The following is a 13,401-nucleotide window of genomic DNA, read 5'->3' as shown; positions in this document are numbered from 1 at the left end:
TTACCTATACGGGAACGACGGGGCGACGGAGATAAAAAAGAAAAAATCGTCTGATCTGGAATGTCGCCATCCTCGATCTTCTGATTGGCGTTTGTAAATTTCTTCCTTTCTTACATTCTACATACTCCCTGATGGCAATGTGAATAGTTGAGTCATGGACCCCTCCATCCTTCGCGAGCTCTCAAAGCTCGACCCCGCGGTACCGTTCCGCTCATCGACCGATCATTTACATCACACATGGGCCAAGACATTCTTCTCGCGCCCAGAGTTGTACATCCGCCCACAAACAATTCCAGAGATCCAACAACTGGTGACTCTCGCTCGTCGCTGTCGTCGTCGTATCGTAACAGTCGGTAGCGGCCACTCACCCTCCGATTTGACCTGCACCTCGTCCTGGCTTGTCAACCTCGACAACTTCAATCGCATCCTCCACGTCGACCCGTCGACCGGCTCGGTAACCGTCGAAGCAGGCATCCGATTGCATGCACTGGGTACACAACTAGAGAAACATGGCTTGACACTCGAGAACCTGGGCAGCATTGACAGCCAGTCCATAGCAGGCGTCATCGCCACCGGTACCCACGGCAGCTCCCTACGCCACGGCCTGGTGTCGGAATGCATCGACTCACTTGGCCTGGTACTCGCCAATGGCCAGCTAGTCCGATGCAGCCCGACAAACAACCCGGACCTGTTCCGCGCGGGGCTGGTGTCGCTCGGAGCGCTCGGAATCGTCGTCGAAGTCACCTTCAAGGCGACGCCCACGTTCAATATCGCCTGGCGCCAGGAGCGGTATTCGCTCCCTCGCGTGCTAGACGAATGGTCGACCGGTCTGTGGACATCGCATGAGTTCGTGCGCGTTTGGTGGCTGCCTTATGAGAAAGGTGCTATTGTCTGGCGTGCTGATAAAACCGACCTTCCGTTGCGCGCTCCCCCGAAAAGCTTCTACGGCGACTCGTTGGGCTACCATATCTACCACAATCTCCTAGCGTTGTCCTCGTATATCCCGCGCATCCTGCCGTGGGTCGAGTGGTTCGTCTTTGGTATGCAGTATGGCTTCCGAGCTGGGTCAACCATCACCGAAGCAGTTGAGCCCGCGCGCGAGGGCTTGTTGATGAACTGCCTGTATTCGCAGTTCGTTAATGAATGGGCTCTCCCGCTGGATAAGGGCCCCGAGGCCATCGGTCGGCTTTCGGCCTGGCTGCACGGCGACACGGAGACTGCGCGCATCCCTTTCTCACCCAAGGGACTGTACGTGCACTGTCCGGTCGAAGTGCGAGTCTCCGATACCTCGCTGAACACCAAGCCCCGCCCATTCCTGGACCCGACCTGTCGCGACGGCCCGACACTCTACCTGAACGCAACGCTGTATCGTCCATACCTCCGCGACCCGCCATGCAAAGAACGTTACTACGAAGCCTTTGAATGGCTGATGCGGGAGATGGGCGCGAAGCCGCACTGGGCGAAGAACTTCCACACATTAAGCTCACACGAGCTGGGCACCGCGTACGGATCAGACATGGAGTCGTGGATGAAAGTACGCTCAGAGGTCGACGCGGACGGGATGTTCGTGGGCGAATGGCATCGGCGCCACCTACCCCTAGAGCTCGGGCAGGGAATAGAAGCACCCGAGGGTGAGAGACTGCCCCTCCTAGAGCGCGAGCACGAACGTCGCAGGGTGGGTATGAGTGGCGTTGGGGATGGTGTCGAATGGGTAGGGGATCGCCGATGGCTGGTTCAGGCTCAGGCTCAGCGACCCTCCTTTGATGCGCTGGATATGGAGAAGAGCGTGTACCCACTACCGCCAGATCACTTGTCTAGTCCGTCCAGTACGGCGACCAGCGAGGAGAGCTTTGATTTGCTTGCCAGGGGTGAAGCGAGCATCTTGCTCCCCGACGGACCGGGGGCGTGAGAGGAGAGAAATCAGGCTCCCATCGAAAGCAAACAATGTCTTGTTTTCGGGTGCGAGAGTCCTGATTCTTCCGTTCCTTTTGCATCTGCTGATCTGTCGGTGACTGTTCTGACTGGTCCACTCGAGGGCTGTGTTAGTCCTTATTGGCTCTCGGAGCTAATTTGGTGATTTCCCGCATCACTTTTGTTTTTGTTTTTCTTTTTTCTTTCTTTCTTCTCCCCTTTTATGTTCCAAGCAATTTAGGGTTAGTGGTTGATTACATTGGGTTGGCAAATCTGACATCCGAGGATGTTCAGGCTTCAAATTCTTGACGTCAAGTGTCCCCCCAAAACGAGTGCTTTTAGATCTCCTTCCTATATGGAGTACATCTGATATTGCATATTGCATTTTCCCCTGCTTTTACCCTTATTTTGCCTTTTTTTTCACTCCCAATTTTCCATTTGCCAAGGCAGAGAAATCTCACGGCCTCGTGGTCTCTAGGCACTTGAAATTGGAATATTTCGGTGAACTAGTGAACTGCATGTTCGATGCAGGTGCTGATACCAAGCCCTTCCCTTCTATAGGGCGAGGTTTGTAAGTCTTCTTTTTTTTGCTTTTGAAAATATGCATACTGTAGTCAATAGTCCATAGTCCATTCAGTTCTTGTACACACCCGAGGCCAACTTTTACATGGAATCGTTCATATCTTGTTTCTGTAAAATCGGGGAGAAGGAATCACACTGTGTCTGTGTCGCTGTCATTGTTCGTTATCCCTTGTTCCCTGTTCCCTGTCTTGTCGCAGCTGAGAGCCTTGAGATGATCCAAGTACGGAGTACTTGAGAACCCAACCTCGAGGCATTGCACAGGTCCTCATACAGGTTCATGGATTCTATTGCATTCCACAGTCTAGACAACTCGGTGGCAAAACCGAGATTCAGGGTTGATGTTCTGTTCAGACAATATCGTGAGATATTGGGATGGGAAAGGAAGAGAGAAATACACTCCAGTGTACGGAGTACTCCGTAGATCAGTGACACCCTGTATGGTATTGCAGCCGGAGCTGAACACTGTGTGGCCTGGTAGGTATACTTAGTATACACGTCTCACACATACACTGCCACACACAGCACAAAAGGAAAGTTGATCAATGCAAAGATCTAGCCTAGACAACTGTTCGGATTAGGGCTGCTTCTTTGAGGATCTGATCATGGCACACTGGGTCTGATTCTGTGCGAGAATGCAGGCAGTACCAGGGTCATATTGTACGAAAGAAACAGACGAGTCATCTAGGTAGAAAGATAGAAAGGGGAGTAGAAGAGCACTAGGATAAACAGGGTAATATCATCAACCCCGCTTTGTATCAGAAACAAAGTACTATACATTATACATCCTATTGTCTATTGTCTCTCTTCTCAGCCTCTTTTTAATTCTTTCAACTCTTTCTCTTTCTACTCAGAGGCTGAGAGAGAGAGAGAGAACCACCTGACAGTTGAATTATCTACATATTCTGGCATATCACGTTGTACCACGTTACGGTGCAGCTGGCAAGGATGTCTTATGTCCTTTTCACCGACATCTCTTTGGACTTTTTTATTTATTTTTGATTTCGCATTGACCCCCTCAAAGCTGCAGATTAACCAGGGAGATGATTGGACATCATCTCATCACAAATCTCGGAGTTTGACTTTCTCAATCTCCAGGCACGTGTGTTGGGGGTCTCTCTGACGTGCAGTGTCAGCATTCGAGGGGAAAATCGTGTGACAAGGAACGTTACCTCCGGCCTTGATCCTCTCTGCCTTTTCCTGCCCAATGACTAGGGTGATCTACCGAATTCACAGACTCACGGCTCGGACCGTGTCATTGTACTGATCTCTAGGTACCTAAACAGTCGCCTAAGTGACTGCCTGCCTATGTGTCTACATGCCTACATCCCTCACTAGCATCAACTACATGTCACTCTCGTCACCCTTGAACGCTTTGAACAGTCTCTCCACGTCACGGCCAAGGGCTTCTCTGCTGATGCGGGGGACACCTTCTCTGCACCTTTGATAATCATGATATCAATGTTTGGCACTGGCGGCTGAAAGTCCCTTTCATTATCATCCACCCCACCTGCTCGATTCCTTTCTTTTTCTTCTGTTTTCTTTTTTACTTTGCTGGCCAAAGCTCTCCCTCTCTTCCTCCTCTTGAAATCTTGCTCTCTCTCTTTCCTCTTTCTCCATCCTTTTTACTCTTGCATTGCAATATCTACCTCGCTTGCTTGGTTTCTGGTGGGGTTTCCAATATGATGCAATCCACCATGTCGTGGCAGCCAAAGCTTCGCCCCAAGGGCTTCCCGCATCGCATTGACGACTTTGCGGCTGTGGCTTCGTTGTCGGAACTGGAGCATCGGGCCCGGACTGGCGAGGACAAGCGCGACCAGCGCGTCTTCCGGGTCAAGCGTAAACATGTTTTGAAGGCTTGTGATCGCTGTCGCGTGAAGAAGACCAAGGTATGTCGACTGATATAGCATGAGGATTGCGATTTGACTAACTCATTTCAGTGTGATGGGAAACAGCCTTGCAACCGTTGCTCAGTATACAACCACCCTTGCCTATTCCGTGAAAGAAAGGCCACGCAGACCAAGGTATATTCTCGAGGGTGAGTGCATGCATATAATCTCAAACCAGGCATATCCTCAAAGGCTCATAGAGAAACCACACAGATTTGTCGAAATGCTCGAATCCCACCATTCCCTGGTTGTAAAAGCCCTCCAGAAACTCTACAAATTCTGCATCAACAACGAAGGCTTCCCAGGCGATCCCCTCGCCGAAGCCCCAGACGGACACCCCCTAACACACGCAATCCTCGATCGTCTAGGGCTGATTAAACAAGCCGAAGAGAACGCCGACGAGCCAGACGAAGACTCGGAGGATCTGCGCTACCTACGACTGCTATCAACATCTACCGAATGTAGCGTCACAGCAGAGCCCTCGCCAGAGCCAACAACGCCGCCAGAGCCTTCACCAACCATATCTCGCCCACCATGCCCAATCCCAACACCCATATCCGTGCCCAGCCGCACCGCCACCACAAGCTGGCAATGGGATCTCCAGCCCGTCCATCAGACGAGCTACAGCTACCCAGATTCAGGGTACCACGACCTAATGGCTCTGCAGCAACGGTCGTCCATGAATGCGCCAGATATGAGCGCTGATATCGCGCCCCATGTTGATCTGCCCCCTGCGTCTTCTGGCCTACCGCATCATTCTCAACATGCGCACCACGAATCACCGTTCCCGTACATCCTGGATGGATGCTGTGATTCCGGCACTACCCAGCAGGATATTAAGCCTGTGATTGCGAGGTTACCTCCCGGCCTCCTGATTGAGTCTCATACGCATTCCCATCATCTTGCTGGGAATCTGTCGCCAGAGATGATGGGTGACTTCCATTTCCCGGCACATGACTCGACGTTTTATCCTGGGTTTACACCTGGCTGGAATTTTCCTTCGGCCTAAATCTGGTTTGGTATGATATGATGGACTGTTTCCCTCGTCTTTTGGAGATACATGGTCTTTTTTTTCGGTTTGGGGCTTTTTGGTACAAGCTGTTGAGCAGCTTTCTTTCATTTCACTTCTTATCTATATTTCTTCTTATCATTTCGCTTTCTCTCTTCTCATCCGAGTCATTTTGACTTACATTCTTCTCCGACTCTCTTTTATTTTGCTTTTTTTCTTTTCCTCTTTCTATACCCCCCACGTCTGGATTTGAACTCCTTCATTGGAGCATGGAGCATGACATCAACGCAAGATTATAAGATTGGAAGATGTCTGGCACATTGAGCCCTAGTCTTTTTGACCAGTCGCTTTCTTTTTGGCTTTTACTTCTCGGGCTCACCCAGGTCTTTCTTTGAATCGTCATCATTGATTTTGGATTTGGATTTCCTTTCGATTCTGGTATCTAGTTTGAAAGAATATCACCCGATCGACTTAGGGACTAGTTCTTATACCTTCGACTTTTTTCTCTTTTTCTTTTTAGCGCTAGCATTAGATTTAGGTAGTACTTATGTATAGAGGACTGGGAGATTACTTACAATGAGATATAGATTTAGCATAGTATTATCATACCTTCACCAGATAGATCCCACAGCGGACATTTCATAAGTTGAAAGGTCAGTCATACTTCTCGGTCATGCTAATCTTCCAACAATACCAACGACAATGCCCACAAAAATTCCCAATGAAATGCAAAGTACTCTGTACACGATACATCCCATCAATCCCAGCTGGCCTACAACCAACCCAACAAAAGATAACACAAAAAAACCCGAAAACTGCCTCACACCAGATCTAGATCTCGCACCAAGTCATACAGTGGTACAATACATGCACAACCTGACACAAATATATCCAGCATCAGGCCAGAAAAGAAAGCAGCCGCCATAGCAGAGGTCTAAAAAGGGTTAGGAGCAGGCAGATCAAACCAGATCAGATCGTAGATCACAGCAAGCGCGTATGTCATATTGCCTATTTAGGCTGGGGGATTGGGAGTAGGACCTTGCGTGAGGGTTGTTTGTGGGACTTGAGGACATGCGCTTTGTCGGTGGTTGATGGGGTTGTTTGTGTACCCTGGTGTATGTACATTGATGGAGGTACTGAGATCTATGTAGATGTATATGTATATGTAGATTGTAATGTACCGATGTATGCATCTAGCAGTTGGGGATGTGATGTGGTGCGATATAGGACAGGGAATGACATACCACATTGCATATAAAACATTGAATACATACCAAGTTAAATGCTGTATCATGCCATTCCCTGTCATTTCTAGTGGAAATATATTGTTTTCTTGTAATGATGTTGATAGTAACATTGCAGCCTCAAGAAGCGATCAGCTCTCGGAGCAGGTGAGTTAGTCACCATAAGCGGCCAACCGAGCCAAGTATGAGAAGGAGCATGAGGTAAAATACTGTTTCTTATAGACCCTAGATACACGGAGCCTCTCAGCTTAGTAGTGCGTATAGCCCGAATTATAGCCCGAGTTCCCATCCACATTCTCTTGTCCTCTGCCTCCGCTACAAATCCCCGAGTTCGTGCCTTAAACCCTCAACAATGTCAGAAATGGCTTTCACGGGTATATCTTAGAACAAAATACCTAGGCATTGTTGTAACATGGAGTGCGACCCTGCGCAGTGATAAGAGAGGCACAGGCGAAAGAACCGCCCGCATTGCACTTTGCTGGGGTATTTTCGCCACTTTGGAGCATTCGACTAGCGCCCGAACATAGTCTTGTGCAATCATAGTCATTGCCAGTCATTGCGTTCTATAACCTGTTTTAGTTTCTATCTTATAGGCCGATCAAAATCATCGGAAGACATACGGATCCGTAGAGGCAGCAGTGCGAACGATCGGGAAACAGACATTGGCACTGTCTTGAGCCTGAGCAGGTATCTGCCAAGCTAGCACCGGCAGTGGCAAGCATAAGTAATAGACTAGAAACCTTCATTCTGAAGGTTGAGGCTTGGTTGAAGATATGTAAGAAATTGGGAGGTGATATTTTGGAGTGTATCCTAGGGCTATCTTACTCTATTTAATACTCAGGCTCTGTGCCTACAACATGATATGAATAGTAATTAACATTTCTCCAAGATTTCTCCGAGGAAGGATCTTGTCTAAATTAAATTATACAACATATATAAGTTATATACTAGCGATAACCTGATTGAATTAGTTCACTAGGAGAAGGTTCCCAGTACAATTGTGAGACGTTGGTTCTATATTGACGGTTAGCACTCTATCTTATAGCAAAGTTTATAGTTATATTGCTTGTCTATCAAGGAGGAGAAAGCTAATGAAGTCAAGAAACCCGTTCGGTTTGAAGTAGGCGGGTAAGCGGGACAGACTGCTGTCGTTCCGTGAAGACAAGTAAAATAACTCCACTGGAAAAGAATTAGGGTCTAACTATTAATCCTAAAAGTGGACTAAAACATAGACTAAAATGAGACATTTAACTATGTTGCACGGAGTACGGAGAAGGGAGTAAGGTGATAGGATAAAGCTCAATTGGGATTTTTTGCTTATGCACTTTATGTCATGGCTTCTTTTCCATTTATCTTCTCCTCTTCATGACCAATAGAGCACCAATCTTTTTCATAGAATGGCTGTTTCCCTAGAGGGTTGTATAGAGCGAAAAGTCTGGCAAACCGACCATGTAAAAAGCGACAGTGGTGTGGACCCTGGCCCGAAAAGGGAAAAGCATGTAAACCTCCACTCTTCAACATCTTGGCGTCACGTTTGACATTAATAAGACAATTTGAGAAAGACCTCGGAAGGAATAGCAACCGATGAATAAAATAGAGAACCTTGTGTAGCTTGCTTGTGTTCATGGGCCCCTAGGATCTTGTATATGAATTTGTTTATGGGGAATATATCACCGTTGAGACATTTATAAGGGAAAGCAAGAAAAACCATGAGAGAGAAAACAAAAAGGTCAAATAAGGATGCTTTTGAACATAAAGATAAAGGAGACCAATCTATTATTCTCAACATAATTCTTCCATCATGATGCATAATTTTGAATCCCATTATTATACAATTCCACCGAAATACCTAGGTACTCTCCCATCGGTTGACAGGAACAGCGTCTATGTTGATGCGTCTTGATGTTAGTCCTCCCTGGCGTCGGCTCACATTTCTTCCAACAATCACAGTTACAACCGGATAAGAAGCTACTCATAATGGCCCAGCTGAGATGAGCCATTCCAATCAATTTCAAGGGTTGATATTTTCTCTTGCCGTCCATTCTTGTTGGAGAAATTTCCTGATAGGAGAAGAGGAACGAGAAGAGACGAAGAAAAAGAAGAAAAGGGGAACTTTAGGGGGGGAGAGGGGGGGTTTATACATGCAGGTGGAGACATCGTGTCTTCCGAATCCATGGATAGCTTCAAGGGACTTCGGGAGCCGTCCACGGGTGCGCAGCTTCTCGAAAATGGTGGTTGGAGCTAAAGTGACGGGCAGGATGCTCCTTCCCAGTGTTGTTGTGTCTGAATTGACACTACTCCGTATGCATGCAGAATTACTTTCAACCCCGTCTTCTTCCGCCTGCCAAGGGGTTGGCGCCAAGGGTTGCTCCTGCCAGCGGAGTTTTGCGACTTCCATGGGAGTGCAGTGGTGCCACCTAGTCGTTTATTTGGTCCCGGGAACAATCAGTTGCCTGCAAGACGAGGCAAGTTCACAGCACACTGATGGAGCAAGACTGTTGAAGTGGCCAGAGGTTAAAATATTCCGCAACACCCTGTATCTTGGCAATTCTGCGCTTGTAGATTCCATATGTAGTAATTATTGGTATCTTAGGACCGAATACTCCCGTCATTGGATAATCCCCCACCAGATTCCGATGTCTGTCAAACATGAGATTACCCTTTACTATCTTGGCACCAAGTTCATAACCCCTTCCCTACCAATGGATCGTCCAACGTGCGTGGCTACCCAGGGATAAATCCTTGGAAGTCATCGGCCAAGACTCTGGGGCATCTCCACAATGTGTTTCTCACACGAGCAGAGTCTGAGCGTTCGCATGAAGCATGAAGAACTACTTTCCTTCCCACACAGAGAGCCACATTTTGTTCACTTACCTATCTAGTGATTGCCCCTCAAGAAAGAACTCAGACGGGCAAACAGCTCGGTAGTTATCATCGCAAGCTATCTACCCATCGAACGACAATATCCAATGTCAGACGAGAAGCCTGGCATCGTCTCCGGGTCGGGTGGGAGCCCACTGAGTCAGCCGGCTCATACGCTACCTTATGAAGTCGTGATAAAAGAACTCAGCACTGGGCTGGACGAGGGTCTGGCCCCCGAAGAAGCGAGTCGTCGTCTGCAGCAATATGGTCCCAACAAACTAGACGAAGGCGAAGGTGTATCGTTGGTCAAGATTCTTGTGCGCCAGGTGGCCAATGCAATGATGCTAGTAAGGCCCCTTCCCCATTCGTGTTCATACTCCGAAATCTGCTCAAAGCTCTCCAAATCTAATTCAATATGTTTGTTGTAGGTGTTGATACTGGCCATGGCAGTCAGCTTTGGGATTCAGTCGTGGATTGAGGGTGGAGTAATCTGTGCTGTCATTGTCTTAAATATCATTGTCGGGTTCTTTCAGGAGTACGCCGCGGAAAAGACTATGGAGTCGCTACATTCGCTGTCGTCCCCAACGGGGACTGTCTCGAGAGGTGGACAGACATTCTCGGTGCCGTCGTCGGAGATCGTACCGGGTGACATGGTCGAGCTTAGGACGGGGGATACCGTCCCAGCAGACATTCGGTGAGTTTCCTATCATGATGAAAATGATATTTTGAAACCATTGGGACAGTCGTTGGCCAATTTGCTGACACATATCAGCCTAGTTGAAGCAGTCAATTTCGAGACCGACGAAGCCCTCCTGACTGGCGAGTCTCTTCCCGTCCAGAAGGAATGTGACTTGACGTTCAAAGAGGATACTGGGCCTGGAGACCGCCTCAATATTGCCTACAGTTCTAGCACCGTCACTCGCGGTCGTGGGCGTGGCGTGGTTATCAGTACAGGCATGTTCACTGAAATCGGATCCATTGCCCTCGCTTTACGGGCCAGCGGCAATAAACGTCGTCCCGTCAAACGCGGCCCCAACGGTGAGACTAAGAAACGTTGGTATGTCCAGGCCTGGAGTCTCACCTGGGCGGATGCCGTAGGTCGATTCCTCGGTGTCAATATCGGAACGCCCTTACAGAGGAAGCTGTCAAAGCTGGCATGTTTACTGTTTGGAATTGCCGTTGTGTTCGCCATTGTTTGTATGGCTGTAAATAGATTTAGCAGCAACACCGAAGTTATCATGTATGCTGTTGCAACCGGTATCAGTATGATTCCAGCGTGCCTGGTGGTCGTGCTTACCATCACTATGGCAGTGGGTACTAAACGCATGGTTGAGCGGAACGTGATTGTGCGCAAATTAGACTCGCTGGAGGCACTCGGTGCCGTCACAGATATTTGTTCCGACAAGACCGGTACATTGACTCAGGGCAAGATGGTTGTCCAAAAGGCATGGATTCCGTCTCGAGGAACGTATTCTGTCGGCCCATCCAACGAGCCTTTCAATCCTACCGTTGGAGATGTCACCTTTGCCTCTACACCTCCTTCACAATTGCACCATGAGAGGGAAGGTACCGCTACGGAGAATGCAGAAGACATGGTCTCGGGCAACCGCCAGCTCGAAGACTTTCTGGACGTCGCCTCGATGGCCAATCTCTCTCACGTGTACAAGTCTGAAGAGGGTGAATGGAAAGCGAGGGGTGAGCCCACAGAGATTGCCATTCATGTCTTTGCATCGAGGTTCAACTGGAATCGCGATCGCTGGATCAAGAAGGGTCAAGGTACAGTTTGGCACCAACAGGCTGAATTCCCGTTCGACTCAACCGTCAAGAAAATGTCTGTTATTTTCAGCAAAATCACCCCACAAGAGACCCGGACAATGGTGTTCACCAAGGGTGCGGTCGAGCGCATCGCAGAGTCATGCACCTCTATTATATGGGAGCAAGATTCATCTACCCCTGTGCCAATGACTAACGACCACCGCGAAAAAATCATGCAGAATATGGACGAACTCGCCAAACTGGGACTTCGGGTCTTGGCTCTGGCCCATCGACCGTACACTACTCAGACACAACTGCTCGAAGGTGCCGACCTAAATCGTGAAGATGTGGAAAAGGATCTGTGCTTCTTAGGGCTGATCGGCTTGTATGATCCCCCGCGCCCCGAGACAGCAGGCTCAATCCAGGCCTGCTACCGAGCTGGTATAGTTGTCCATATGGTGACTGGCGATCACCCTGGCACTGCCAAAGCAATTGCTCAGCAAGTAGGAATTCTTCCTACTGATATCAACACAGTGGCAGCTGACGTCGCTGACGCCATGGTCATGACTGCTAGTCAATTTGACAAGCTTACTGATGAGGAGGTAGATTTACTTCCGACTCTGCCTTTAGTTATTGCACGCTGTTCCCCACAGACCAAGGTGCGTATGATTGACGCCCTTCATCGTCGTGGCCGCTTTGCGGCGATGACTGGAGACGGGGTAAATGATTCCCCTTCGCTTAAGCATGCGGATGTTGGTATAGCTATGGGACAGGCAGGTTCAGATGTGGCTAAAGATGCATCTGATATCATCCTCACGGATGACAACTTCGCCTCAATTCTCAATGCTGTCGAAGAAGGTCGTCGTATTTTTGATAACATTCAAAAATTCGTGCTTCATCTATTGTCGGAGAACATCGCTCAGGCCTGCACCTTACTTATCGGACTAGCTTTCAAAGACTCTGATAATCAATCCGTTTTCCCTCTGTCACCTGTCGAAATTCTCTGGATTATCATGATTACATCGGGTATGCCCGACATGGGTCTTGGGATGGAGGTAGCTGCCCCTGACATTATGAACCGTCCTCCCCAGAGCAAGCAAGGCATATTCACCTGGGAGGTGATCATTGACATTCTGGTATATGGTATCTGGACCGCAGCGCTCTGCCTGGCAGCATTTTCCGTCCGCATGTGGGGATTCGGCGACGGCAACCTAGCCCGCGGCTGCAACAAGGAGTGGTCAGAAGAGATCAAAGACTGCGAACTGGTCTTCCGAGCACGTGCCACGACATTCGTGTGCTTGACTTGGTTCGCTCTGTTCCTGGCCTGGGAAATGGTCAACCTGCGCCGGTCGTTCTTCCGCATGCAACCAAAATCCAAGAGATACTTTACCCAGTGGATGTACGACGTCTGGCAGAACAAGTTCCTTTTCTGGTCCATCATGGCCGGATGGATCACCATGTTCCCTATTCTCTACATTCCCGTTTTGAACGACGTCGTCTTCAAACATAAGCCTATCACCTGGGAATGGGGTATCGTGGCAGTCGAGGCTGTCCTGTTCTTCATCGGTGTCGAAGCCTGGAAATGGGCTAAGCGAGTCTTCTTCCGTCGCAGAGCCCGAAAATATCCCCAGTTGACCCCGTTGGAGGAGATCCCGGAGCAACCCTAACGAATGCTTTCCCTGGCCCAACATCAAACGGGGTCCGGGAACAAACGGAACATGGTCTTAACACGCACACGTCACCGGAATACACTTACTGGCAAAAATTGGAATATCATTTTATGGGAATTGGGATACCCCGAGGAGGTCTTTGGGGTGGGTTGTGGGGGATTTGGGTTGGGACTGCGCTGCCCCCAGAGGTTGCTTTCTCCATCAAACATGTACGTAGTTCATTGATCAAGTTTTATTGCTGGGCCTTTAAACTAGGAATGAAAACAATGATGAAGTTAGTCTTGAATAGTATAAATATACAAGGAATAATATCCGAGGGTGCGTAGCCTGAAAAGAAAGGATTTGAATTCGTAACCTCGAAGGCCATCATGTCAACCATCAGGCTTGATTGACTTGGTGGTCTTTTTGGTAGACGGCAATCGACAGTGGCATATTAGTTACTCACATTTCCGCCAAGTAGTTAGAATCAATGTAATTAAACC

At 48.7% G+C, this 13,401-nt stretch overlaps 3 protein-coding genes across 3 annotated transcripts; all 3 read left to right on the top strand.

The window, feature by feature from the left end:
• Positions 1–154: 154 nt before the first annotated feature.
• On the top strand, positions 155–1,909 carry PEX2_039970 (D-arabinono-1,4-lactone oxidase; the record flags this gene model as incomplete). The annotated part of the gene is made up of 1 exon (XM_016741272.1): positions 155–1,909. One exon carries the CDS (start codon positions 155–157, stop codon positions 1,907–1,909), a length of 1,755 nt encoding a protein of 584 aa, XP_016596766.1.
• A 2,278-nt stretch (positions 1,910–4,187) lies between these two features.
• PEX2_039960 (Zn(II)2Cys6 transcription factor domain-containing protein) lies at positions 4,188–5,388 on the top strand (the record flags this gene model as incomplete). The annotated part of the gene is made up of 3 exons (XM_016741271.1): positions 4,188–4,379; positions 4,431–4,514; positions 4,558–5,388. The coding sequence occupies 3 exons, from the start codon at positions 4,188–4,190 to the stop codon at positions 5,386–5,388; spliced, it is 1,107 nt and encodes a 368-aa protein (XP_016596765.1).
• A 4,213-nt stretch (positions 5,389–9,601) lies between these two features.
• Positions 9,602–12,916, top strand: PEX2_039950 (cation-translocating P-type ATPase; the record flags this gene model as incomplete). Its single annotated transcript, XM_016741270.1, has 3 exons — positions 9,602–9,841; positions 9,923–10,188; positions 10,267–12,916. The coding sequence occupies 3 exons, from the start codon at positions 9,602–9,604 to the stop codon at positions 12,914–12,916; spliced, it is 3,156 nt and encodes a 1,051-aa protein (XP_016596764.1).
• Between the last annotated feature and the right edge of the window lie 485 nt (positions 12,917–13,401).

Source organism: Penicillium expansum, assembly GCF_000769745.1.
Source record: "Penicillium expansum strain MD-8 chromosome Unknown contig127, whole genome shotgun sequence".
Taxonomy (NCBI): domain Eukaryota; kingdom Fungi; phylum Ascomycota; class Eurotiomycetes; order Eurotiales; family Aspergillaceae; genus Penicillium; species Penicillium expansum.
This window is presented reverse-complemented; position numbering and strand designations above follow the sequence as displayed.